Here is a 27,761-nt window from a genome sequence, read left to right on the forward strand (position 1 = left end):
CTAAGCAAGGGTGGAGGCTGGGAGGACAACCCCATTTCCAACATCTCGTGGTCCTAGCGGTTCTGCCTGTGCAGAGGAGACCATGCCCCACATCCAGTTTGGTCTGACACTCCCCTGGGAAAGGAACTTGTTTCTCCTAAGGAAGCAGACCCAACCCGTCTTGCCAACACGTACCCCTGCCACTCCTCAACCTCTCCATTTCTTGTCCGGTCACTTTCCTGGGTGACAAGATCAAATGGCAACAGGGATGAGCCTCGAAGCCCGGGACTCCTCCACTCCAGGGACCTTCACCTTTGCTCTGACGGCAGCACACTGAATTCTTTCCGATCCTCACCTGAAACCTCAAGCTGCAACTCTGTCCTCTTGGTCCATCCTTATTCTTCTGTCCGTAGTCCCAGACTTATCCCTTGATGTCCTTGAGACTGCCACATTGCCCTGTCTTGTCCCCTAGGTTAGTAGCCATCCACCCTCCTCTCTGGTTCCCTTCCCAGTCTCGCCAAACTCCAACGCCTCCAATTAAACAGGCTGCCTTTCTCGAGTCAAATAAATTCAGCTCTATAAAGCTCCACGCCCCAAGCATCCCTACCTTTCTGCCCTCGCTGACCTTGTAAATCCTCCCAAGAGCTACAGCAGAACAATCACCTACGACCACTTGGTTTGGTCTACGACAGTTCCAGGGCCCTTGACACAGCTTGATCGGAACCATTCCACACCTCTGGGCCTTCTCGAAGCTGCTGCCTAACCCTCAAGTCTGCCTCTCATACACTGTGTCTCACAATCCCGACACAGACGTTCCCATCCATGGTTCCTCCCTCCAGCAGCCTAGAAGGAAGGAAGCCTGCGTATTTTTTCAGGGCCGATCCTTCCACTTCTGCTCCTGACCCCAGCCCCTACTGGTCCTCTAGGGCCCTATGCCACAGATTGTTCCAGCAATCGTCCCATCTCGCTCCTGGACCCTGAGCCAATCTACTAACTGCTGCAGGAAATAACCACCCAAAAAATTATTTTAAAATATTACCTCCTGGTGCTTTTGAATTCTCTCAAGGGTCATCTTTTCCTGAGAAATGAGGGCTTCAGATTTTGCTTGACGAGTTCTCTCAAATTGGTTCCGGAACTCAGCTAATTCTTTCTCATACTTTCTTTTCTCTTCCATGAAAAGTTTTGCTATTTCAGTATTTTTTAAATACTTCATCTGCCAATTGAGCACAAATAACTGTTAATACCAATAATTATAGTAAAGAAATTATAACAAATTCCCCATGATTAGGTTTAACATTAATGCTCTCAATATATTCAGTTTAATTCATCTTTAGTTTCATCTCATTCACTGTACCTGTAAGATTCATTCAAAAGGCAGAAAGAAATGACATCAACTGGAAGGAAAAATAATATGCACAAGAGTATCGCATTCATTAATAAGATTCTAAATAGTTTCCCATACACCTAAGATTAACACATGAGAAAACAAAGAAAAATATCACTTTTTTTTTTTATACCTACAACACCTGGTCTTCCTAGGTGGTCTCCCATCCAAGTACTAACTAGGCCCAATCCTGCTTAGCTTCCGAGATCAGACAGGATTGGGCTTGTTCAGGGTGGCATGGCCACAGACCATGGACCGTGGCTCCACTGGAGCATAAACTCAGGACCTTCTGCGTGTAAAGCAGATGTGCTAACCGCTATACTAGGGAACCATGTCGAAAATATCACTTTTGTTAATAGCAACAAGACAAACTTACCTTTTGGTACATTTCTGACTGAAGCTGCTGTTCTATTTCTCTCTTATACTCATTTAACTTTATTTCTAAAGATTCTAACTTTAGTCGCTGAGGGTAAGTATCTGCAAACTGATCATCAATAACTTGAAGCTTCTCAGCTATTGAGAAAAACACAGAAAATTAGGATAGAGAAATGTGATAAGGTGACCAAGAGGCCACAGGTCTGTATAAAAGAGTGTATTTAGGGGAAAGTGCAGAAATGTCTGTACATCAAAAAATTTAGATTAATGGATGGATAATAAGTGATCACGCAACTATTATACACATTTAATGGTGAAATCTAGTTATGCAAGTGTTCCCTATAAAACTGTTCCAACTTTTTTCAATGTTTGAAAATTTTCATCATAAAATGTCAGGGGAAAAGAAAGCAAGCAAAGAATACAGTTTAAGTCAGAAAACATTAGAATCTCTTTCCAGTCTCTAAGTGCCAAGGCAGAGTTCTTTTATCGGTTTTTGGGGTAAATTGACTCACATGTTCAAAACGCTGACCTTAAATGAATCAAAGATCACGTGTTTTAAGTCTATCACTTTACAGGGAAGGACACAGATGCCCACACAGTTAAAGGGACTCCCGGGCAGCTAAGCAACTGCACACCGGCATAGCTGGGACTAAAGCCAGGCCTCCTGATCGTCTCTCATTCCAGTAGACCCGCAGCCCTCCAACCAAATGTGGGTCGGAAACAACCATGCAGCAGAGTGCGACCTGGACCTGGAGCACAGTCTCACCCTGAATGATACCGACGCCCACCAAAAAGCGTGTGCAGGAAAAAAACGGCCGGCAGGAATAGGTTAAAATATCTGAACTCTTTTCTGCGTTACAAGTGAAAGGCGCCATTGCTCCCGAAGAGTAAGGGAGGGCCAAGAAATCGATTAATCACACCGTTTTAGCCAGCAGTTTCCCTTCTGTGGTCTCCTGAGCATACACCTAAAGCGCAGGACGGTGTTGCAGAAAGGCTGCACGGCGGGAGACGCTCGGGATCGTGGACCGGAGACCTTGGACTCCAGCATCGGCTCTGACCCAGACTGGGTGTTTCTGAGTTGCTCTTCCTCCCGCTGGCTACTGCCATTTCCTCAACTATAGAACGAAGGGATAGGCCACTGACGCCTCTAGTCGGCACGCGAATAGTCTAGTGTCTTCTCACTTTAGTGGCTATGATAGTGAGATGAGACAAAGGGAAGAGCCTCGAGGTTCAAGCCAACAAACAAGAATGTGGGCCTCTGCATCCCTGTGGGTTTTGGAAAGTGTAGCCCCGGCGCTCACGAAGGGAGGAGAAGCACTGGCGAGCAGGTCTTGGTCCCTTCCAGCAATGACACCAGAGAAAGCATGCACCCCTGCCAGGCGCCTGCAGCATGCACCCTTCCTGGCCAAGGACCACTGACATAACGCGGTAAAGCAGCCCATTTCCTTCACTCAAAAGAAAACAGAAGAACTGAAATTATGAAAGAAGGCTACAATTACCAAGAGAATCCTTGCTAGGAAATGTCTGAGTGCTCGGACTTGTCTGAGTGCCCGTATCACAGGTCTCTTTAGCTTGGAGATAGGCTGCCATCTGTTTGAGAAACTCCATGAGAAAACCTAAAAAACAACGCATGTGGTTTTGTCTCACAACTTTCTTTCATTCAACCATTGCTCAATCACTGTTTATACGATCTCGATTTTATGACATTATTCTTTTTTACATTATGTTTCTTTGAAGAATCATTTCTGAGGAAAGTCCTTTGCAAGCATGATACCAAACTCTAGAAGCGGTAAGGTGAAATATTTATCAATCTAACATAAAAATCAAGAACTTATACATGGCATGAAATAAAGTCAAAAGACAAATGATACACTGGAAAAAGTTTGCTATAGTGTGGAGGAGACAAGGACAAATTTTAATAGTATCAAAGAGCTCTCACCGATCAGTAAGATGGGGCAAGGCGCGAACAAAGAGTTTATGGAAAGAAATTTTAAATGTCGAAAAAACATGAACAAAATCATAAATAAATGCAAATTAATAGTACAACAGCGAGATCCTATTTTCCCAATAAGACTGCTAGGATTAAAACTTTGGTAGTACTTGCAGTGCTGACAGGGGAGCGGGGACGCAGGCATGCTCACTCACTAGGGAAGGCCCTGGGTCAGTGTTTATGCACATGACCTGCCACCTAGTAGTTCCATCTCCATGAATATGCACAGCTAATACATTCACAGGGACACTAAGGGTGTACACTTCACACTGCTTCTAATGGCTAAAACCAAAGAATAAAAGGATGAAATCTCCATCGATAGGCAGTTAATTAAATACACTCTTTAAAATTAATCTAAATATATGGCTATAGAAAGACATATTGGCAGATGAAGAAAGCAAACTGTAAAAGTTATATACTATGACCTCATTAATGAGTGTGAGTTTTAATTACATGTATTTGTAAACTAAATTGTGGTAGGATAAATAAGAAACTACTCATTCTAGTTATCGGCAGAAAGTGAGATTAGAGAATATGGCCAGAAATTTCTCCTTTTCTTTCACTTTATACCCTTCTGAATAGTTTGGAACTTTTTTTTAAACCATGAATATAGTTTAGAAGTTTTTAGTTTCTTAAAACAAAGTTTAATGGACTCTTGCGTCTGCATCAGCCAAGGTAGGGGCTTTTGTTTCCCTTTGTGCTGAAGAGTTTTAAATGCACTGGTTTTTAGTTCCCCTGATGGAGATGTAAACTGTTCTTTCACAGTCATTTCCCTGCAGCTGTCTCATCCACCTTTCCTCCCCTGACCCTTCCCAGCCAGGCTGCCCTCTCCTCGCACCTTTCGCAAGACTCTTAAGCTGAGGCCGCGTCTCAGCTCCCTCTATGGAAAAGGTAAACACCTGGCAGAAATTCCCGTCAGATCCTGCGGTCCCACAGGAGATAAGCTTTAGGATGTGCTCTTCGGCCTCAGTGTTTCTAAGGCTGTCACCTCTTTCCACATCTGCAGCGCTGTCCTGACCACAGGCCCCTAATTAGCTCCCTTTCCCTATCCTTCTCCTCCCCGCCCCCACACCCTCTTGTCTCATTTATTTATTCAATCGTTTATCTATCAGTGTGTACTCATGGTTATTTTATATTCTGGGTTATAATTCCTATGTTATTATATAACTCATTACTTATATAATCCAATATTTTATTTTGTTGCTCCAACTGTTCAGCTTTGGCCTTTGGGAGCTCTTTCGCAGTGCCTTTTTTCTTCCTTAAAGAACTATGTTCCGGCTCTGTAAGATGCTCCAGGCTCACCGTGTATACACATTCTCTGCTCCAGTTCTGGAATCGGCCACTGCCCCAAGGAGCCCTGGTTCCTATTAATATGAGATGGTGTTAGAAACCAAATCTTAGTGTCCCCAACTGGGTGCTAGGCTTGCTCATTGCTACTGGGGTGTCATTGCTTCCTACCCCTCAGCGTGAAGAGCAAGGAAATATATATACACATATCTATATCTCTCTATACATCATCTGTGTGTGTGCATGTGTGTGTGTGTATATACACACACACATATATATACACATTAAGCTAAATATGATTTCATACTGATGTCTCCAACTAATCCCTTACCACATGGGTCATTCTAGCCTGCTCCCCCTATCTGTAAGTTCCCACTCCAACAGTGAAAGACCTGGCTCTTGCTGTCTACTATCCATCTCCTTAACTGCTCAAACCCAGCACATATGTACAATGGTTTCAGAATTAAGCAGGACCTCCATGAGAAATAACTCTGTACCTATGTACAGTTCCTTCTGTCTTAAGTCTTCCGGTCTCCACTACTTCCAAGTTAGTCAGCTCAGCATCTTTTCTCCCCTATGCCCTTCGGTCAGGCTATCAGATTGGTCTGCCAGTCTGCGTTCCATCCTGGGATCACCTGACCTGCTGTATCTGCATACACTAAGGTTCACTCTGTAAAGTTCTACAGGTTTTGACAAATGCCTGTCTAGCGGCACGTATCATACCATGACAGTATCATACAGAATACTTTGACCAGCCTAAAAAAATCTCGTGCTTTAACTATTCAACCTCTTACCCCTTTGTCAAAAACCAAAGCAGAATGATTTTTTTCTGGTTCTTTCCAAACCAGAATGATTTTTGACAAAGGGGTAAGAGGTTGATTGTATTTGTATAGATCTATTTCTGGACTCTGTTCTGTCCCACTGATCCATGTATTCTTTTGCCAATCACAGGTAGGGATTTTGACTTCCAGAAAGCAAAGAACTAGTGTCCAAATTTTCTGCCCAGCTATTTTCTGGGCATCATTATTTCTGAAAGGAAAACTTAGGGGTGAGAAGGATGGGTGAGTGAAATCTAGGGGAAAAATACTATGGCCATTCAACAGATCAGCACCCTTGGAGTTTAGACAGAGGAAGACAAGACCACAGGTCCTTGTCGGGATAGACAGCAGGTACAAAGTATCTTCCTACATGTTTTCTAATGGTCTCAATCTCTTAAGTGGAAGCCACTGATTTTTAAAATCATTTCATTTTAATAGCAGCTGTTTTATTGTTAGCAAAGAGTTGGATCCAAACTTTGCCACTAGGATGCCCGACACAACTGATACTGTTTTTCTGAGTTTCAGAAATTTTACCAGGATGCTGGGTGAAGCTGGTAAGAGCCGTTAGCCAGATGTCTTTCCAAACCAGAAGCATTTAAAGAGTATGTAAAAGTGAAAAACTATTTTTAAGGATAATATACTTATAATAAGTGGATTATTTCTTAAGATCCCTTCAAGCCCTTGTGGAGAGCGGTTTGTAGTTGTGGAGAGAGGTTTGTAAGCTGACAAGGTCCTTGCAAACTGCGAAGGCCACCAAGGGTTACTTCACCTCCACAAATCCTCCACAGATTCCTCCAGAGAACAAGAAAGCATAAACATAGCCGCAGGCAGGTAAACAAGCTGAAGGCCATGAGAAGATGATAGGCTTGGGAAAAGTAGAAGAAACAGTATTGTTATGACTAAGGGAAACTGCTTATGCCAACTAGTATGTTCTTGTATAAAAGCAGCTCGCAGAAATAAAACTGGGCCGTTGCCCATCATCAGTGGGCAGCGGGCCTCTGGATCCCCGCTGCCTTCTTTCTTTTCTCAATCTCCCATCGTTCCCACTCAGGTTTATTTTCCAGGGCCGTGCTGGATGTGGCAGGATTTACCACTAGCTGGACGCGGCAAGCCCTAAATTTCCTTCTGAAATAATAGTTAAGCTATAGACACCAGCTATATACCTTAGACCTGTGCTGTCCAATATAATAATCCACTATTCACATGTTGCTATTTAGATTAAAATTTCAGTTCTTCGGTCACACTAGCCATATTTCAAATGCTCGACAGCCACATGTGGCTTGTGGCTGCTGTATCAGAGAGCAGAGATACAGACATCCCATCATCATGGAGAATTACACTAGACGGGGCTGGCTTAGAATACAGAATACAGGACCACTTACCATACTGAACTTCAGTATGGATGACCCACTTTTCAGGCAATCTAGAATGTCTTGTGATCCAATTTACTTATCCTCTGCCAACATCGCTCCCAGGCCAGGCAACTAAGTCACACACTAACGGCTGGCAGAAGGTAGGTATTCAGATGTTTGCCAAATGCTAAGTTCTGAATGAATGTCCCAGTAGGGGTCGTGGCAACGCTGGCAACAGACAGAATCCAGGAGCGTACAACACAAAGGGACCATTACATAATGTTACAGATTTAAGAACACCTAAAGCATAGCTATGATTACAGGCAAGTTACCAGCTTGTGTTCACGCCACAAAGTCCACAGTCGAATCCAGCCCTCAGTCTGGCACCCACAGCAGTTGTAACGGAAAAACGAACCTTAGTCTTCCTCCTCCTGTGCGGGCAAAAACTCCGCTCTTCCCTACTAGTTCTCTCTTTCCTGTGAGTCTCCTTTATCTTCACACGGAACAGTATATAACACTTCACCCCTGACACTTCTGGTCACCAAATGCATGGGGGTTTTCCCCACGCCAAACAATTCTCTGTGACACGAGCTTGGTGAGCGTCCTAAATTTAACTCAGTTCTGACATTACCTGGAAACAGCATCAGAACCTACAGGTGAAGGACTCAGTCCCACAGGACCGCACCCCCGCAGACACACACTTCAGATGCCCGTTGAAAGCCCAGGCTGTGACCTGTGCTTCTGATCAAATGGCTACAAGTTGGAAGTTCCCACGACCTGCTCCTTGGGTTCAACTGATTTGCTAGAGAGGCTCACAGAACTCAGGGAAACACGTTTACTAGTTTACTAAAGGATGTGGTAAAGGATACAGATGAACATCCAGACGGAAAAGATGTGTAGGGCAAAGGTACATGGGAAGAGGCACGGAGCTTCCATGCCCGGTCTTGGCGCACCACTCCCCCAGCAATTCCACGTGTTCACCAATCCAGAAGGTCTCCGAACCGCAAGCTTTTGGGATTTTATGGGCTCTCATCTCATAGGCGTGATCAGTCATGAACTTCATTTTCAGCCCTTCCCCCCTCTCAAGAGAATGGGAGCGGGGCTGAAAAGTCTAAGCTAATGGTGGCATAGTCTGTCTGGTGACCAGCCCTGCAGGAGCCCACCCAGAGTTGCTTCGTCAGAACAAAAGACTCCCATCACCCAGGAAATTACAAGGGTTTCAGGAGCTCTGTGTCAGGAACGAAGGTCAAAGACCAACATTAGAACAAGAGATGCGCCTAGTATTCTTACTACTTAGGAAATTATAAGGGTTTCAGCTCTGTGCCAGGAACTGGGGGCAGAGACCAATACATGCATTTTCTACTGTCTCAGAGTAGTTATGGATTCTGTGAAGGTGATTATCAAAGCCAAAATTAAAGCAATTTATCAGGCCTATATAAACACTTTAGAATAAAAAATATTTGTGACACTTATTACTGAACAGATCCTTCATTCTTTAAGCAAATATAAATACAATACTCTATAAGTTGTACTTGAGAGGATATCTAGGATACAAAGCTATTTGGCCTCAATTTTAGTTTGTTCTTTTTGTGTGTGTGAAAATATAACAGTGGGTGTATCTTTACGAAGCGCACCTTTCGATCCATTTGTAGGGTTCTTGATACTGTCTGTAGTTTTCTTATCTGAGTATCTAAGAGCTATTTTAAAAAATGATGTTTGGAAGATATGATCTACATTTGTCAAATCAGATGAATTGTTGTTTATTTAAAAGATAAGGTATTATCAGCAAGGAAAATCAAATGACTTAAATTAAATTTCCCACTCTTCCCCCTAAAAATTACTAGTTTCATGCTTTCGTAGGAAAAAAAATACATGACAAAAATGTTGCTATTCTCTACAAAAATGAAGACTCCTACCTTTTTTGTTTTCTTTATCAAATCCTGACGCCTGTTAAAAGAAAATATTTTACTTTTAATCCAGTATTCAGGAATAATTAACAAACCGAAGCAAGTTAGAAAAACTAAACAATCCTACCAGTGATTTGTAGAGACTGGATTCAGGGTTGATTTTAATGAGTTGTAATAGATCCTGCATTGTATATACCTTGAGGGGAAAAAAGATTAAGTAGACATTTTTATATCAATGTTTAAATGACAAATTAGGATATTTCTGAATATAAGACTAAGAATTATGCTTCATATTAAATAAGATAATGATGCTAAAATATAAAATTGAAGTTTCTCCTTATACTATTAAATAAATTACAAAAAACGTTGAGGTCAAAAATATAAAATATTTTTCTTGATCATGTAATTAACCTCCAAATACATCACAATGCTATCTATGCCTAACAGAAATGACAGAAATGGTTAATGCCTACACTCAAATATCTGATGAACCACTGAATTCCAGGGTCTTTGAGTTGTAGTGAATTTTTTTTAAATACTATTGCATGTAACTAAATTTTTACTGTTTTTACAACTATAAATGTCTAAAGTATGCCTAAAATAGTTTTCAACAAGCATTTTCGGTAGCTATTCTTTATATTCCCAGTACAGTACGTTCCATTATTTACTATGTCTACCCTGAGAACGTCGATATCATTTATTTTCAGTTGGTTTTCTTTAAAGACAATGTTCTGCATGGCATCTGATAAGAGTAAAAACCTTTAAGTGTGTAAACTAGATTAATTACTGCTCCAATAACTATAATTGACTATTACTCATACAATAAGCAAAACTGTGAAATGTAATTAAAAACAGACTGATTAGACTAAGAATTCCAATGTTGATAAGTAAAATTTGGTTGTTCATGAAGGTAGCATATTTAAATTTTAAGTTTTTCAAAAACTAACATTGTGTTTTCTTAAAATTTCTGAATATGAAACTTTTGGACAATTATAGATAAGATTAAGAGAGTAAAAACTCAGAAATAACACCAAGAGTGAACCCTAATGTAAACTATGGACTTCAGATGACAATGGGACAATGTAGGTTGATTGTAAAAATGTTGATAATGAGAGAGGCTGTGCACCTGTGAGGACATGGAATATACAGGAAATCTTCCTTTCTGTTCGACTTTGCTGTGAACCTAAACTGCTCTAAAAAATTAAGTCTTATAAAAAACTAGGGAAAGTTAGCTATGTTTGCCTTTAAAATAATAAAGTGTGACTAATGTGTTCAACAGTAATGGTGGAGGAAAGGAGGAATATAGTAAAAATAATTAGAGAAGTGCTAAAACATGTCTTGATATTTGAGAACTCCAGATTTTTTTAACGCAGTCCTTACTTCTCTTATACAATCACAAAGAAGAAAAACATCTGAAGAGACTGTGGCACAGTAAGAAGAGCACATCTTAGAGATCTAGAATTACTGTCCTGTGCTGCCACTTAGAAATCCTGTGACCTTGAGCACATCACCTCACCTCCCCAGACTCTGGTTCCCCATCTGTGACACACGTAACACCTGCAGTGGGACTAGCACAGTGCCAACTCACAACATTCAGCATAAATGGCAGTCGTGAATCTTTAGTCGACTACCTGGAATGTAAGATCAATTCTCACTCCAAAACATTTCGTGATTCCACACATCTCAACTTTACAAAAGACGAATCGAGATTCCAAGGAATTGATGGCAATATCAAATTTAGTACTCTTTTATTATGTAACAAATATATGATGTGAATTCAAAGATGACTGAGAAATGGACTTAGCCAGCCACGGAGCACACTCAGCTATCATGGAGCACTTTACTCTTATCAGAGGACAAAGCTGTTGACAGAAAATTCAGAAACAGAAAGGAAAGATTTTACCTTTTCTTTGGCCAAACCACTTTCCGGAAAGAAAACTGAAAGTGAATACTCGTAGCCACATTTTTCTAAGTGATCTGCCACCAGAGAGTTAGAAGCACCGATTAAGAGGGAGCTCCCTGCCACCGAAATGGACTGGGGCTGCCTTTCTCCGCTCAGCACGGGGTGCATCAGCTCATGAATCAGCTGCTTTCTCAGTTGTGTCTAGCTCGAAAACAAAAAAAGAAACAAGAGAGAACAAATTTTCAGCAGGACTGTCACACTGGAGATGCATAGGTTTGTCACATGAATCAGAGTCCTTCCTTTTATTTCCACGATGGTTCCAGATCCACGGCCAGAACTTGAAATCTTCCCCTGCACTCTGTCTTAGCCCGTGAGACAAGCGGCCCGGTGGGTTCTGGAAAAAGTGCACTGGTGGTCAGCTAGAACCCATGTAGACTCTGACTCAGCAGCAACTTCTGACCGGGATACCAACTACAGGAGAAAATTCTACTGCTTCCTCACCTCTCTGCAGACTGTTGGAGGATATGAAAACAATATCGGGTGAAACAAGTTTATTGGGCATATTGATTAAGATAAAATTGAGTTCTCAAAAGGGAAATAACATATGCAAGAGAGAAATCAGTAAACCCAAAGAAGGCTTATTAAACTGTACTTTTGCATATAGTATTTACATCTCAAGATATCGTGAAACAATAATTTTCTCGCATTTTATAAAGAAAGAAATCTAGGTTCAAGGTGGATAATTTTCTCGTTTAATTCACTAGTGTTATTATTCATTTGGTTTTAAGAAAATCTCGAAATTAATTGAACTACTGAATATTTGTTCTGATCTATTTTGCATGTAATCTGGAAACATACAACTGGGCTGAGCTTAAGGGTATGTTGCCTAAATTCATGGAGTTCGGCAATAAATAATATCTAATGTACTTTTATCAATAGAATACAAGCAAGAAACAAGTGGATTTGTTATATCTCCTTCTATCCTTTAGCTAGAGAGCACTATATAATTACAAGTACAGAAAGGGACTTATTATACATCTAAAATCCTATAGTACAAAAGACATTTACACTGAACAGAATACACATGGTCTGCCTCATCAAATACAGTTCAGTAACAGAAATAATAATACAAGAGAAATAACAGCATTCTCCATCAGTAAAATTTAGAGGTGGTTTAAGTAGATTTGTAACACACTAAAGAAGTAATATATTTAGATCCAGCTTAATTAATAAAAGGACTAAGAGTGTCTTGCGAGTACTGAAATATGATAAAATTTAAATGAGTGATATAAGCAGGTGACAGGAAAATAAGAGTAGAAAAAAATGAAATGATATTATAGATGAATTCCCATTTCGACAAACACAAAAACATGCCATCTAGCACTTGCTACAAGGAATTGCAAAACTGGCTTGGGGCCTCCAACGGCTGATGCAAAGGGAAATCCATTCAGAACTAAAGCTTACAATGCCCCTTAGAAATAAGTACGGTTATTGTAGGGGGGAGAGAAAGTGGGAAAGGAGAGGCCTGAGGATCCTCAGCACATCTCTCTTAGAAACTGACAGACTGAGTAGTCTCAAAATAAGAAAAGGATTTGATAAATTTCATTTAATAGATACCTATGACTTGTACTTAATAAATACAAATTCTTTTCAAACATCCAAACAGAATAGGAGTTAGGCCACTAAAAAAATTCAAGACATTTTAAATATTAGAACTCACCCAGGCCACATTGAACTGAGAAAGTGAAAATTAGCTCAGGCTGAGAGAGTAAAACTCTGCCCTGCCATTGATCAAGCTGAATAACAGACACTGGACAGCCAGCTGCAAACAGGAAACAACATTTCTCCCAAGGGTACACGGTAGCTGTAGAGTGAAGAAGGATGGCATAATCCTCATACCAAAACCAAACAAAGATAGCTCAGAAAGGATACTGATTAGTCAATACCAATTGTGACTTCATACAGATATGAAGTAGAACACCAGCACATCTAATCCAGAAACATAGAAAAAAGAAAGAATATATACCATGCTCAGGAATGCAAGGATCAGTCCACATTAGAAAGTGTATCAATGCATTATATACTACAATCAATTTCAGGTGAATTAAAGGGTTAACTGTAAAAAATGAAGCTTTTCAAAAAACTTAAAAGTGAATATTCATGCTTAGTGAAGAATTTAGCGAGAATAATCAGCAAAAACTAAAAAGAAATTAAATTTGACCATATAAAAATATAACATCAATATTTTTAGAGCCAAATTAAAACTGAGCACCGAGATAAAGTATTACCACAAAAATGGAAAAGAGATTAATAGTTTCTACTAAAAGAATTCTTATACATTAATAAGAAAACACTGACACTCTAGGGAAAAAATGGGCAGAGAATATCAATGGTCAATCCACGGAAAACACAAATGGCCAGAAAGTATCTGCAACCTCATTAATAATTAAAGGAATGAATACTAAAATAACGGTTTTCCAATCTTAGATTGGTTTTTAAAATGTCATGATGATACTGGAGTGAGGCAAGCATTCTCAAATTACTGGTGGAATAAAAACTATTACAATCCTTCTAGAACGAGATGCGTACACCAAGAGCCTTAAAAAAAAAATGCTCATGCCCTTTGATTTGATTTTCCAGGATAAAGTGTCTATAGGAACACAAGTAATGCCACTTAATCTATCCTAGGCAAAAAATGAGAGATGCAATTGAAGGAACGTGTGGACCTGGGTAATAACCTACTCAACATCTTAAGTGTAAAATATGCTTCTGAAATATACATAGTAATAAAAACATTTGAGCTAATCCTAATCTTTGCTGTTAATTCATATATAAAGTGAGCTAATAAATATTTGCTGCCCAAATTAAATATGCAACAGGGGACTGCTATATAAATTACCCATACATCCAAATATGAGCCTGGTGCCACCAAAAATGAAGATTTCAAGAAACTTTTAAGGACACAGGAAAATGTTCACCATATAACATTAAACTAAGGAGGATACACACACACATACACACACCCCATTATGCTAGTTAGTGGTTGTAGCAGGGTTGACTTTTTATTTTGACTTTTCTCCTGTATGTTTTTCTGTATTTTTCAGATGAGTCTGAATTGGTTTGTTTTAAAGTTACAAAAACAATGGGGGAAGGAGAAGGAAAAAAAAAAATCAAGTTAATTTTTTCTTAATTTCCCACTTTAAGTATAAAATATACTTCTATAATGTATATAGTAATGAAATGTATATAGTATATAGTAATGTATGTAGCAATGTATATAGTAATTCAAATCCTTTGTTAATTCATAGTGTACTAATAAATATTTGCTGCCCAAATATTCATACCTTTCAATATATTTTAAAGAAGAAAGTTCTCATTCCCCAAACTATTCTACAGTAAGCGGTACCATAGATTGGTTTTTTAAACGTCATAATACTGGAGTGAGACAAGCACGTTTTCTATACGGTTTCAATGTCTTTCATTGAAACATGACTGTTACAAAACCGCTTATTAATTCAGGAACCTATAAGCCAGATTTATAAAACAAGCCTAATCTCCCTAAAATGTATTCATTTTATGAAGGTATCCAATCTTATCTTAATGACAGATCAATAAATCTATAATTTGAATATGCTCTTTTAAGACTACTCAAACTCGAAACCATTTGAGACTATTGTTCCAGAATATAGTTATACAGAACATGAAAACATCACTCACCAATACGATCTACAAGTACATATCGTACTACTTTTAAAACCCAAGAACTGGAGGGATCTAAATGTGGACTACCTGTTACATATTACACTTGGAAAAGCTGTACAACGGATATGCCTAAAACTGATACCTTGAGCGTGTCCAGTATACCCCGATCCTTAAACGTCTGGTACAGCTTTTTCCGTAGTTCATCTTGACTCAACATCTTAGTTTTGGGGGGCATGGTGGACTGGAAGAGAAAATGGTTACGGGTTACCTAGCAGGCAGAAGAGAGAGGAGGTGAATTTCTGACAACAGACTCTTGGCTGGTCTCCAGGAAGCCCTATGAGGCCCGGCGGGAAAAGTTGCTTTAACGAAAACAAACAAGAGGCTTTATTTCCGCCGATCCCGAGGAGGCGCCGGTGTAGCTACCTGAGCCCTCAGGTGTCTGCTTCCTCCCAAGCCAGCCGCACCCGCCCCGAGTTTGAGACCCACCCCAGGCTGCAAGCCGAGGACTAGGGGCCTCCCAGCCCTCGGAGCCTGCCTCTGTCCCGGGGGATCGGGAGGCACCAGGAAGCTGAACGCTCTGCCTCCCACTCCGAACTCAGGCAGAGAGGCGCACTTCCCTTCTCCGCGATTCTGACGGTAGGCGGGGTCGTGGCCCACGCGCGACTTTCCCAGGAGGCTGGAGGGCCGGGACTGGGAGAGATGAGGCACCACAGCTCAGAGCCGGTCCCGCCCTCTCCTGAAGCCAGCCACGACGAGCCTCCCTAGCCTGGAGCGTTACCGCGCATGCGCTGGGCTGCGCCACGCTCCGGCTCCTCCCAGATATCACGAGAACGCAACGGCCGAGTCTCGCGAGCGCTGCTCTGGGAATCTCAACTGAAGCTGCTGAGGCAACTGACTGGGTATTTCCATTGTCTGCGTCTCCGCGCAGGTAGGGAATGTCGTGAGGAGGGGGTGGGGGCGCGGCAGGCTCTCCAGGACACGTCCCCGGCCCTGCGTGACCCGCGTGTTGGCCCTGTCCGTCCACCCTGTTCCCATCTGGGGCAGCCAGGCCCGACCCGGCCGTTCCCCAGCTGGCTGAGTCCAGCACAGCTCACCTGGCCAATCCACAGCGCATTTCAACCTGCAAATGTCCACTAGCTCGGGGGCTTCGCTTCTGTTGCCTTTCACTAGGTCACCCAGCTAACCCAGGGCTTCTTAACTGCGGCACTATTGCCATTTGGAGCCCGAATATTCGTTGTGGGCGCTGTCCTGTGCACTGTTGGGTGTTTAGCAGTGCACCTTCCCACCAGTTGTGACAACCATGAATGTCTCCAGACACTGCCAGATGTCCTCTAGAAGGCAAAATCGCCGCTGGTTGAAAATCAGTGAGCTAAACTTCGAGTACCCACCGGTTTTGCATGCTGTGAGGAAGAAGAAAGTGAGCCGGGTACCCAGGATGCTTAAATCTAATTAGAAAAGGAACCAGCCTCTCCAGAAGCAGTAATGAAAACATTGTAGCGGGAGAGCTGGATGAGAGCCAAGATGCATTGTTGACTGGGTAAGGAGTTTAGAAAAAGGAGAGGTGGTTGAATATGGAAGTGGCCGGGACATCGCTAGAAAAAATGACTTCATCTGAGCCTTGACGGGTAGGATTTGGTTGGTGGCAAAAAAGAGCAAATACTTGGCACTCCAGTAGGTAAGTGCCCTCTCTCCCAAACCCGCAGCGGTGGATAATTGATCACAGCATTTTTCCCCGCTGACTGCACTTAGTCTCTCAATCTTTTTCAGCACCAGTTCCGGGCAGTCACTGCCAGTTGATTAGAACTGGCTCAGGAGAGGAAACCCATCTGTCATCCCTAGTCAAATCCCTTTTCCATTAGACAGCATATCTTATTTAAAGATACCATTTTGCTGTACACTGTTCCCCCCAAAAAAGGTCTCCCCCCTTCAGTTTAAACATTCTCGGTTCCTTCAACAGTTTTCCAGATCATTCCCAAGCTTGAATCCTGCCGTCCTCCCAACACAGTCCAGTTATTCTTTTAAAATGCTATTTCCAGAATTGAGAACATTCCCCAGAGATGATATTGGCAAAGAGGACATTGTCTTCTGTGAATGCAGCCTAGAATTGGCATTAGCTGGTTTTTTGACCACTATCAGACAGCTGCTTCTTATTGAGCCTGCAATTAACGAAAACTTATGAGTTCTTGTAAGTGAACTACTCTTAAACTAGGTTTTCCTCATCCTATTACGCAGTTCATTTTTTTCAAGCCCAAAGGTAGGACTTTCTTTCTACAATCTCTAAAACTATTTTTTTTTTTAATTTCACCTAATTCTAGCCATGCAGATATTTTAGAATCCTGACTCTTGCCTTCTAATAATTTGGCTGCCCTTAGCATGTTATCTTTGAATGTGGTAAGTTGGCTTCATCTCAGTTGATTCAAATGTTGAGCTGGGATAGGTTAAGGTCAAACTCAAAGGTTCCGGAGACGCCCTGCTGTCAACTGATCTGGAGCACTTTATCATTCAAGTCAACTGTGGGTTGCATCCCTTATTCCACATGTAATGAGTGCTTCCTGGCCCCCGGCACTGTTGCAGCTTTGGAGATACCACAGATGGTGTTACCATCCAGGCTACAGCTCTCTAGTTTAGATACCAAATTACTTCCGGAACTGACTTACTGTCTCCTGTATTTCCCTTCCAAAACAGAAAATGTAAGCTTGGCATGACTTGTTCTCAGTACAACCAGGAGTACATGAAAGAATAATAACCTACTCTACTTTGTCTAAGGATTCACGTTAAAGGAGTTAATGTATAATAAAAGGTTCTAGTGTGGTGTCTGACCAAAGAGCCATTTAATACATATTTCTGTTGGTGTTTTAATCTCTTCGAAAGTACTCAATTATAGACTAGGAGATAAGCCTTTTTTGTTTCTGAAAATTGGAATAACACCAATCTCTGATGGATGGTATGGCTCTTTTCTGTTCCTGCGACTTCTCATGTCACTGGTCACTAGATATACAATCACATCTGTTTAATCCAGGATACCTAGTTTGCTGAGAACTGAAGACTTGTATTTATTAAAATGTCTAGATTTTTTTTAAATACACCTATCTCGAGGTTCAGAGCCTGTCTAACCTTGTTTCTTCCATCCACACTTTGCTGCTTGAAAATCATTCTGTTTGAAAAAAAGCTTAATTCATTCAGATCTGCGTCCTCTGTTATTTAAGTGTGTACCAGGTGCTGGAAGCAGTGACCTTTCTCCCTGGCTTCTTCCTGGTTGTGGCCTGAAAAGGCTTTGTTTTTCTTAACATATTCCACACATTTCAGCTCATTTGGGGCTTTTGCCCTTCTGACACTTGCCTCCGGGCTTCTGGTCCCAGGTCCCATTTTTATGTTCATTACTAGTTAATGTCCTACTTATTACACTATGTACACATCCTCTTTGAGTTCAAAGTAGTCCAGAGCTCCTTGCGTTACCACGTTGACTCCTTTAGTTGTCCCTCAAAAGCAGCTCAAGTCATCCTAGCCACTGAGACAGCTGCAGTTCTCACCGGCTCCCCTCCATTCTGCCAGCAAGCCCCGTCCCCTGTAATGGAGGATTTCTTCGTTAAGTACCTTAACTTCGGGAGCTTCTCACAAAGGTGCTGGGAATCACTTGAACATAGGCTATCAATCAGGCCTGAGACCCCGAAGGCCTCAGCACGGAACTTTTCCATGTTGGGTTACTTCACCCCACCATGCCTCATTCCTGCATTCCCTTCTCTCTACCCCAGCATTATCTATCCCACACTGTCCAAAGTACAGCCCCCTCCTCGCAGCTCCATTCTGCAAACATTGAGCACTTATGTATTAGGCTCTGTGTTAGAGATACAGGCTGGAAAACACCACAGCCCCTGTTCTTTTCCACCCTGTCATCCTCATATTGCTCTAAGTAACTTCACCTTGACACCATTGCCTCCTTCCCACTTTTCCCACATTGCTTTGAACCTCATGTCCCGTGGTAAATGAACTTGTCACCACTCTGCAGAATGCACCTTCTGCCTTTTGGCTGACACTTCTTAAATATTTCCTTTTTTTCTCATACCTGCAGGTTTTGTGGGGTTTTTTAGCTTTGATGTGTGTGTTAGTTTCCTACTCCCGCTATAACAAATTACTACAAATTTAGTGGCTTAAAACAACACAAATGTATTACCTCACAGCTCTGTAGCATAGAAGTCCAACACGGTCTCACTGGGCTGAAATCCTGGTATCAGGAAGGCTGTGTTCCCTTCTGGGGGCTCTCGGGAAGAATCTGTTTATCCTTTCCAGCTTCTAGAGGCCGCCCATGTTCCGTGAGTCCTGGCCCCTTCTTCCATCTTTAAAACTAGCAACGTTGCATCTCATGACCACCCTCCATAGTTATGTTTCTGTGCCTTCCTCTCGCGTCTCCCTCTTCCACTTTTAAGGCCCCTTGTAATTGTATTGGGCCCACCCGGCCAGTCCAGGATCTTCTCCTTGTCTTAAGGTCAGCTAATGAGCAACCTTAGTTCCATCTGTAGCCTTAATTCCCGTTCGGCTTGTAAATTAACAGTCACAGGTTCCCGAGATTAGGGTGTGGACTTCTTGATGAGGAACAGAGAGGCTGTTCTGGCTGCCACCCCATGTTCAGAATTGACGTGTTCATTTGCATTCCTCTACCTTCCCTTCCTGATTTCCTTTCTCGGATGCTAGCATCACATTTTGATATTCTGCTTGATCACCTCATCCAGACATTCAGAAACACCCTCGAGTCCCCAGTTTAAACCATTACCAAGTTTTGCGTAGCTGCCTCCTCCACACCCTGAGATCCAGTCTTCCTTGGAGGTGCCTGAAGGGCCCCTATTTCAGGTGATGGCAAAATTGAGCAGACACATACACAACTCACACAAACAGCAGTTTCTTTCTAATATTTGTGTTACATACTGGAGTAATACTTCGTGGAGGGAAGGAAGGAAGGAGGAGGTCACAGAACTTAAAAAAAATTGACCTAGAGCTGCACTGTCCAATACAATAGCCACTAACCACATTCGGCTATTTAAATTCTAATTAATTAAAATTAAAAAAATTTAAAATTCCGTTCCGCAGACACACTAGCTATATTTCAAATGCTCATTAGCCACTAGTGGCTGCCACATTGGACAACACAAGTACAGAACATTCCATTCTCGCAGAAAGTTCAATATGCGGGACAACACAGAATTCTTCAGTGTGTCTCCCCTTTGCCCACTACATAGGCGTAGTAAGCCCTCCAATATTAACTGTAGACATTCCCTTCCTGAGACAGTGTGGTTATACAGTTTCCTTTTCTTCCACTTCATTTTTCAGTTTTTCCTTATCAGAATTGAATAGAGTTTTCTCTCTTATTCTTTAGCTTTTTATGAAATCAAATTATTGGCAGCTTAAGTTCTGCCCAGCTGGGCAGTTTGTGGTGTAATCTTTATGTGGTATTTCCTTCAGTTCCCTTTCTATTTATCTTCATGCTGTACTTAGACCTGTGCTTCTCTCCCAGTCATGGATTTCCATACGGGGGTGAGTGTGTTGCGGGGTGTGGGGCAGTCTTCTTTATATGGATATCATTTTCTGCTGCTTCTTAAACATGTGGTAGAGAGGGGAGTATCTGCCTTATTTTTTGTTTTCCTGCTGCTGCTGCTGCTGCTTAAATGTTTGTGCTGAAGAAAGCCCTTCCCTTGGCAAGCTCCAGCTCTGAAACCCATTCCAGCAAAAATGAATGATATCATTATTGACTTTGTTAACATTTCAACCTCCCATCCCTCTTCCTCTCGAGAATTATTGCCAATTCTCCTAATTTTGCATAGCTTTTGTATCGTTCCTGCTTTTCTTTGTTATCCAGTTTTACTGTTTGGGCCTTTTTCTCATCTTTCCCTACAACAGGGATCAACTTTTTCTGTAAAGGGCTTAACGATGTCTGTCACAACTCAGCTCTGCCACTGTAGGGCAAACGCAGCCTTAAATGATGATGATAAAAGGATGGGTGAGGCCAGATTCGGCGACCCCTGCCCCAAATAACATTGTAAATCCTACTTACATCATCTTACCAGTCTCCTGTCTGCCTTTTCTTCCAGACACAGCCTTCCAGTTCCAGGGTTAAAAGTGTCAGCTGTGCCCTGATTTCCTTTACAGCGTGTCATATTCGTTAGGAAATACAGTTCAGTTCTCCTCGGATTTTGCTGCATGTTCTGTTGAGTCAGCAGAATCCTGTGAGGCTCAGTGCGCCCTGGCCCACCTCAGCTGTGCATCCCCGAGACTGTACATTCCCAGTTAACCAGACTCCTGCCCCATGGGGAGACCTTCCCGGTCACCACATCTCCGTGCGTACATGTTCTTCCATGTCGTTCTAGATAACATTTCCTGAGCACCTCCTATGAGCCAGACCCTGCTGGGTTCTTTCTGTGCATCGGGTCGTATAACCCTCAAGCTCGCCCTAAGGGAGCTGCGACCATTACCTCAGTTCTTATCTCTATTCCACCGAGAAGGAAACACATGGGGTGGGAGATTAAGGACCCTTGGGTGGTCACATTGCTAGGAGGTGGCAGACCTAGACTTGAACCTAGCTTTGTCTGATTACAAACACCCTGTGCTGAAAATACATACGTAAATCTATCCGTCCATTCGTCCATCCATCTGGATTTTGTGTGTGCTGAAAACCACAGAATCACTGGTCCCCTCCACACACACTTTCTCTTAGCTTCACTTTTTTAACAAACCTATTCACCCTAGTTCTAAGATTTCTTAATGCCTCAGAATGTTTTCTCTCTGGTTATGATTTCTTCCATCTTTTCTAGAATACAGAACCTTTTCTCCTTTCTCATACGTGGTGTTTGAAGAGGTATGTCATACATTCTTTTATTTGCAGGCATACATTTGTAGCATACATGCATCAGGAAGAAGATAAAAACACCACAGTCTGTAGATAAGTGCTATAGTAGCTCTCCTTTGTGTAAATAACATGAGGTAGCACTGTTTTTATCTTCCTCAGCACCATCTCTCCTGAAAATGTCGAAGGCAAGCCAATTATTTCCTAATCAGCAGCCTTTAGTAATGTTTTCAGGTGTTAGTGCTAATGCTAACTGCTCCAGCCCAAGGATAGCCCAGCTTACTCTAAATGTTCCAGACTTTCAGATCATGAGAATGTTGTTTTTTATGACTTCATATTAGAGGTCTTCCACTTTCCCTATGAAAACATGGTACTGGGTTCTACAGGACAAATCACAGTTATATAATTTGTATAGTCCAAAAGCCGTATATCCATGGTAGTATACTGGAAGCAGGCCAGGCTTAGTGGCCTTCTCCTCTCCAATGTCAGACTTAAGCAAAAAATTGAATTCTAGACTTCTGGTTAACAATTTTTGGTTTTCAGTTGTGAGTACTAAAAATATGTATTATTTTCATTTAATTAGGAGTTGTATATTGAAGACAATGTCTGGAAGTTTCTACTTTGTAATTGTTGGCCATCATGATAATCCAGTTTTTGAAATGGAGTTTTTGCCAGCTGGAAAAGCAGAATCCAAAGTACGTATGTAACCTTTAAAAATGTCCTAAGAATCGTTATGCTGTTGTAATGGTGTTGATAATGGTGTAATACGATTTTAGAACTGGAAGAGATCTAAACAGATGGGGTAACTGGAATGAATCCACCACAGTTGACCGAGGCTTGCTCTGCAGTCTCAGGTTGATGGAAGCCAGCCAGGGAACGTCCTCTGAATCATTTCTTCATCCTTGAATTCAGCACACACTTAGCACGCACTAACAGGATGCTCTGGGTCTCTTTTCCCTGGTCTTCAGTTCACTGTGTCACCCTTTATGAAAGCTACTCCCTAAGCATATAAAAACATGGTCCACCCGTAGTGGGTCTGGGAGAACAGTCACTGCTGCCTTGAAATGCCCTGAAAACCCATTCTGTCCCAGCGAGTCACCCTTTTCATCAGGACATACGTAGTAGAACCATTTACACCTAGGAGGATTAAAAGAAACCCTTACTGACATGTCCTCTTGCTGCCCTTGAGACTACGACAGTTTACAGTGTGTGCACTGTAAGCACCTGGGTGGTGCCCACGTGCTTTCCTCCCCAGTGACTCACCCAACTTCCTGTTGTCAGGAATGGTTCCAAAAAAACAAGCTTGGTTCGAACATGTTGCCTTTCAGAGTAAACAGAGCCGCAGACTTGAGAGTAGCTGGGTCCCTTCCGTCTTTCTGGGCTAGTCTTTCTGGGCTAGTCCTGTTCCGGATTGCCGACAAGTTATGCTGTGTTTCTCCCCGTCTCCAAAAATAAGCTTTCGTGTCCTTTAAGACAGGAATTGGTTTTCAAAATTAATTATAATGCATAATGTCCAGTCTAGTGTATGACGCTTTTCAACGGTTCAGATCTTGCCACTAAAATATGGTAGAAATTTAAGGGATTATCTTACCAGATGTGATTGCTACGTTATTTTCTCATGTTTCTGGGTGACGCTGCTAATTAAATCTTTGGTTTGAGGCATCTGTAGCAGCAGTTAAACTGTGTGTAACAGAGTTACACATAGTTCCTGTGCACTCCAGTGGCCTAGTGGTAGGCAAAGCAGTGCATATAAAATACGTTGTCTCATGATTTGATCTTAGTTCTTTCTTCTTCTACCACTTACTTTCTTAAAGCATTTCTACAGTTTACTCCTCATCACTCAAGTTCTATCATCAGTGTAAAGTAATGGAAAATGCTGCTGTGAGCTAGACACAAAATATGTCCATTTTTCTAACGATTAAATTAGGTACGTCCTGGCAGCAGGAGAAAAGCGACAATGCTTTAGCTGTGCAAGGCGTTCCAAGGCAACTGGCAGCCTTCCTCCAGCCCAATCACAGAGGTGGTTCTAGTTTCCTGTGGCAGCCGTAACAAGTACCGCAAACTGGGGGGCTCAGAACAACAGAAATGTATTGCCTCCCAGTCTGGAGGCCAGAAGTCCGAGACCAAGGTGTCGGCAGGGCCGTGCCCCTCGAAGGCTCTAGAGAAGGACCCGTCCAGGCCTCTCCTAGCTTCTGGTGGTTTCCTGGCTTGTGACAGCAGCACTCCCATCCTCACGTGGCGTTCTCCCTGGGTGTGTCTGTGTCCACATTTCCCCTTTTTATAAATACACCACTCATACTGGATTGGAGCGCACTCTACACTAGCATGACATCGTGTTAACTATTCACATCTGCAACAACCCTCTCTCCAAGTAAAGCCGCATTGCAAGGTGCCGGGGGCTAGGACTTCACCATGAGAATTTAGCGGGGGAAGCTACAGTTCACCCCAGAACAGAGGCGTTCTTCGAAAACTGCATGTTAAAAGTAAGAACTCCACAGGAGTAAGACTGCATTCCAGGCTGGGACAGTCCCACCTTCTCCAGTTAAACCATTTCAGCCCATGAAAAGGACACTTCTAGCTCTGACAGGACTGTCTCCTGCTGAGAGCTGACTGCAAACAGCTGGTCTCCTGTCAGTCTCAGGCCCCCCTGCCACGTAAGCTCCTTATCCCTGAAAGAGGCCTATGCCAAGCCTTTAGGAGTGCCACCTACTACTCAACTGTCTCCAGTGCTCACGAGGTGTGACCGTGCACAAACCACCCCCGCCTTGAGGCCTGTGCCAACAGCAGCTCTCTGTAGCTCCTAAACCCCAGCTTACCTAAATTGCTGTCCTTTATCTGTAACCACTTAGGTATTTTTTCCTGTCTTCCTCTAAAAAAATACAAGTTTCTTAAAAGGAGGGTCTACTTTTTTTCCCCCTAATATAGTATTCTTTCTTCACACACTTAAATGGTTACAGAATTTCATGCAAAATTTTAAAAAATTATATAATTTCTTGAACACATTTCATTAATATTATAATAGAATTAATATAATTGGGTGTTTCTATTTGTTGTGTTTTCGACACCAAATTTTAAAATAGAATACGATGTGAAAACACTGAGGATCTTTTATAAGTCTCATGACAATTAGCAAAGAGCGAGCAGGGAGTCTTACCACCCCCAAGAAAAACTATAGAAATTACAGAACGAAATGTTGGCTTTCTTGACGCTTATGGAAATGTTAACCTTTTGCTGCTCACACTGTCACCTAGGACGATCATCGTCATCTGAACCAGTTCATAGCTCACGCCGCCCTCGACCTCGTAGATGAGAATATGTGGCTGTCAAACAACATGTACTTGAAAACTGTGGATAAGTTCAATGAGTGGTTTGTTTCAGCATTTGTTACTGCCGGTCATATCCTTACCTTTTTAATAAAGATATCTACAGGTTGGGGTAACAAACTAGAACATGGGACACATTTCAGGCTCTGAGTCTGTGGATCTCAAAGTGTGTAAAAATTGCCATTTATAGGGCTACTTTTATTTTTTTAGGGGGAAAAATACATTTTGTTTAATAGGTAATTTTAAAACCAAGTCTCATATATAAAACTAAGGTTTATCTGAACCATATCAAGGATTTTAGATTTTGTAGTTATTTTCTAACTTAAAAAGATTGTTCTCTTTAAGACAAAACTAACCTAATTTTGAACCCAGTTTATGTATTCAACTTTTCCATCACAAAATACACCGCATGTGACTAATCTGAAGAATACTGTATCAACCGATTGCTTTTCATTTTTCATTTCTAAGAAAGATTAAACCTTAATTATTTCACATATGAGATTTATTATGCTTCATGACATAAGGCAAGAAGATGGAATAAAGAACTTCTTTACTGATGTCTATGATTTATACATAAAGGTATGGTATGTTCTATAACTTTTTAAATCTGATTATCAAAAAGGATTCGAACTTTGACAGGGAACTGGCGTATTAAGGTAACTCCCTCATACTGCCGTTATCATCTCAGACTGGCTCTCCTCCGGTCAGAACTACCCCCGGCAGTTCCCTCATCTGACAAGTCTTCACCACCAGGTTAACGTGTTTAAGAGAACAACTCACAATGGTTATTTTTAAATCAATTCCGTTCTTCTCCCCCTTTAGGTGCATACAGTTGATTTTAGTAGGGAACCCTAAAGAGAGGGAGGCAGTCTACATCAGGGAAATTGCTTCATAATTTTAATCTAAAATGTTTCCCATCTACTTTGTAAATAAGTTACAGTGCAGTGAATATAGATCATAAACCAGCAGGAAGTGATTCATACGCTACCAAATAGTCACCCAAGGAGAATGATGTTAATGCATTTTTTGATACTTAACGGTAAAAAGTAAAATAGTAATAGGAAACCAGTGGTTAATCTGCAGTGCTAACAACAGTGTGTTAATAATTGAAATGTTCTGTATTTGGACGAGATTTTTGCATATCAGCAGAGCTAACAATCTTCCTACTTAGAAGTAGCGAGTAAGACTAGCCTTATAAAAAGGGAGAAAGTAATTAAGGTGTAAATGGTAACTTTTTTCCTCATTAGTGATTCCACTTATTAATAATTTTCTCTACCACATTATGACACGCTCATGTTATGAGAAACTGATCAGTTAACCAACCTTGTGTTAAAGAGTATTAAAAACCTGATTGTTAAATAATTACCACACAAGGGCAATAATATCAGTGTGGTATAACTTTTTATTAACTCTTGAACATATGGCAGATTTTGGTTTTTTTTATGTAGCCAAAGTGTCTTACAGATTAATCCATATATTTATAATGAGTATAAGTAGGTTAGTATTTCACACCAGGGTGAATCCTGAAAGTTAATTTCATGTACAGAGGCAGCACGTAAACCACCATCAGTTTGCCACAGGTACTTAAAACTAAAACACCAAGACAAAAATTTCCTTAAGGGGAGGTTAACTATTTAACAATGGAACATTTGTGTTGAAAATTAAAAATGTGGTCGTCAGACTTTTGTTTTGAATGTCTGATTTAATTTAAATCTTTAAAATAATTTCCTGTTAGAGACCTATGATTTGTCAGCCTTTTTGACAAACTCACTAATACCTTCTTCTTTCCTAGTTTGCAATGAATCCATTTTATGAACCCAATTCTCCTATTCGATCAAGCGCGTTTGACAGAAAAGTACAGTTTCTTGGGAAGAAACACCTTTTAAGCTGAATGCAGAAAAATTCGGAAATAAACAATGTCACTACAACGGAGTATACTCAGGAATGTGTACATTGTAAGTTACTTGATTAAATAGCCTGGAAAAGTTTTACTTGTAGTCTCAATTTATCTAAACCGAATGAAATTCCTTTTATATTTAAAAATAGTCCATTCAATTCTTAGAATTATTAACATCAATATTTGATTATGAACAGTATTATTTATAAAGAGCTCTTTACCGGTAATCATGCAATACTTATATTTTAAAAATTGAGAATAAGCTTTTGACTTTCTTCATCAGATAGGTTGATTGATCCTGATGTAACAAACCAGAACCAAATATTGTCAAGAATTGATAGATTTAAAACAAAAAGCGTCTGCAATGGGGAATGAAGTCGATAGCACGTACATGGGCTTATCTCTACATCTAGGGATGTTATAAAGTGTATAGGCAGTATACAGAGTGCTACCCAAGAAGCCGAAGCAAACAGCTTTAGTAGTGCCAAATGCACGTGGCTGCCCATCAGAGACTGAGAACAGAGATCCGGCCGTCATTCTGGAATCCTGGATCTGTGTTTATAAAATGGGGCATTGGGACCAAAGTGACAGATGATGTTTTATTTCCTTTCCCTCAGATGGTATACTCAAGATGAAATGAACCTGCTGATATCTGTACTAGTGAAGAGTTGTAAGGCAGTTTTAGAGCTGTGAACAAAGCCAAGCCTGCATTACATTAACATTTGCACTCAGCCTAGTAGGCTGTACACAGAAGGGTGGGCATGGTCTCCTGTACTGTAAATGTCACAAGTGTGGGATCTTACTGTAAACGAGTAAATGTCGATTGAAAAGTAATATAACCAGACATTTTCTGCGCTAATTGTGAACACTTGAAGAATTTTGTTCCATTCTGAATAAATCGAGTAAGTAATTCCAAGTTTGGTCTTATATCTGTGTATGAAGTTGCTACCATGATTTTTTACCCCATCTATTTATTTGACTTCTTAAATAAAGTTGTTTGTCCAAGATTGTG

General features: G+C 41.3%; 2 protein-coding genes and 1 pseudogene across 4 annotated transcripts in view; 1 reads left to right on the forward strand and 2 right to left on the reverse strand.

Annotated features, from left to right (window-relative positions):
- The window catches only part of OFD1 (OFD1 centriole and centriolar satellite protein), a 49,998-nt gene extending 34,678 nt beyond the window's left edge, over positions 1 to 15,320 (reverse strand). The window contains exons 1-8 of the mRNA XM_039874278.1: positions 15,184 to 15,320; positions 14,840 to 14,938; positions 10,996 to 11,196; positions 9,220 to 9,288; positions 9,102 to 9,132; positions 3,238 to 3,354; positions 1,740 to 1,876; positions 1,019 to 1,192 (exon numbers count right to left, since the gene is read on the reverse strand). Coding sequence (XP_039730212.1) covers positions 1,019 to 1,192; positions 1,740 to 1,876; positions 3,238 to 3,354; positions 9,102 to 9,132; positions 9,220 to 9,288; positions 10,996 to 11,196; positions 14,840 to 14,932 — 822 coding nt within the window. The 5' untranslated portion in view covers positions 14,933 to 14,938; positions 15,184 to 15,320. The remainder of the gene's footprint in view (positions 1 to 1,018; positions 1,193 to 1,739; positions 1,877 to 3,237; positions 3,355 to 9,101; positions 9,133 to 9,219; positions 9,289 to 10,995; positions 11,197 to 14,839; positions 14,939 to 15,183) is intronic.
- LOC120611918 (uncharacterized) lies at positions 1,494 to 1,612 on the reverse strand (annotated as a pseudogene).
- A 118-nt stretch (positions 15,321 to 15,438) lies between the features above and the next one.
- Positions 15,439 to 27,756, forward strand: TRAPPC2 (trafficking protein particle complex subunit 2). Of its 3 annotated transcripts, XR_005655138.1 has the most exons (6): positions 15,439 to 15,625; positions 22,113 to 22,224; positions 24,781 to 24,925; positions 25,346 to 25,431; positions 26,645 to 26,807; positions 27,367 to 27,756. XR_005655138.1 is itself a non-coding variant. In XM_039873842.1 (5 exons), the coding sequence occupies exons 2-5, from the start codon at positions 22,132 to 22,134 to the stop codon at positions 26,741 to 26,743; spliced, it is 423 nt and encodes a 140-aa protein (XP_039729776.1). In that variant the 5' UTR covers positions 15,439 to 15,625; positions 22,113 to 22,131; the 3' UTR covers positions 26,744 to 27,665. The 3 variants fall into 3 exon arrangements, 2 of the variants coding, with proteins under 2 accessions (XP_039729776.1, XP_039729789.1); XM_039873842.1 differs by having other exon boundaries at positions 26,645 to 27,665; XM_039873855.1 differs by lacking the exon at positions 15,439 to 15,625 and adding an exon at positions 15,672 to 16,322 and having other exon boundaries at positions 26,645 to 27,754.
- The last annotated feature ends 5 nt before the right edge of the window (positions 27,757 to 27,761 follow it).

Source organism: Pteropus medius, unplaced genomic scaffold (assembly GCF_902729225.1).
Source record: "Pteropus medius unplaced genomic scaffold, Ma_sr-lr_union100, whole genome shotgun sequence".
In the NCBI taxonomy this organism is placed as follows: Eukaryota; Metazoa; Chordata; class Mammalia; order Chiroptera; family Pteropodidae; genus Pteropus; species Pteropus medius.

What these genes read in the sequence shown, in the direction of transcription:
- TRAPPC2 (XM_039873842.1), top strand. Translation starts at nt 22,132, where the DNA reads ATGTCTGGAAGTTTCTACTTTGTAATTGTTGGCCATCATGATAATCCA. An exon ending in AGCATTTGTTACTGCCGGTC is followed by an intron (nt 24,926 to 25,345) that starts ATATCCTTACCT and finishes TAATTATTTCAC; the next exon opens with ATATGAGATTTATTATGCTT. An exon ending in TCTATGATTTATACATAAAG is followed by an intron (nt 25,432 to 26,644) that starts GTATGGTATGTT and finishes CTTCTTTCCTAG; the next exon opens with TTTGCAATGAATCCATTTTA.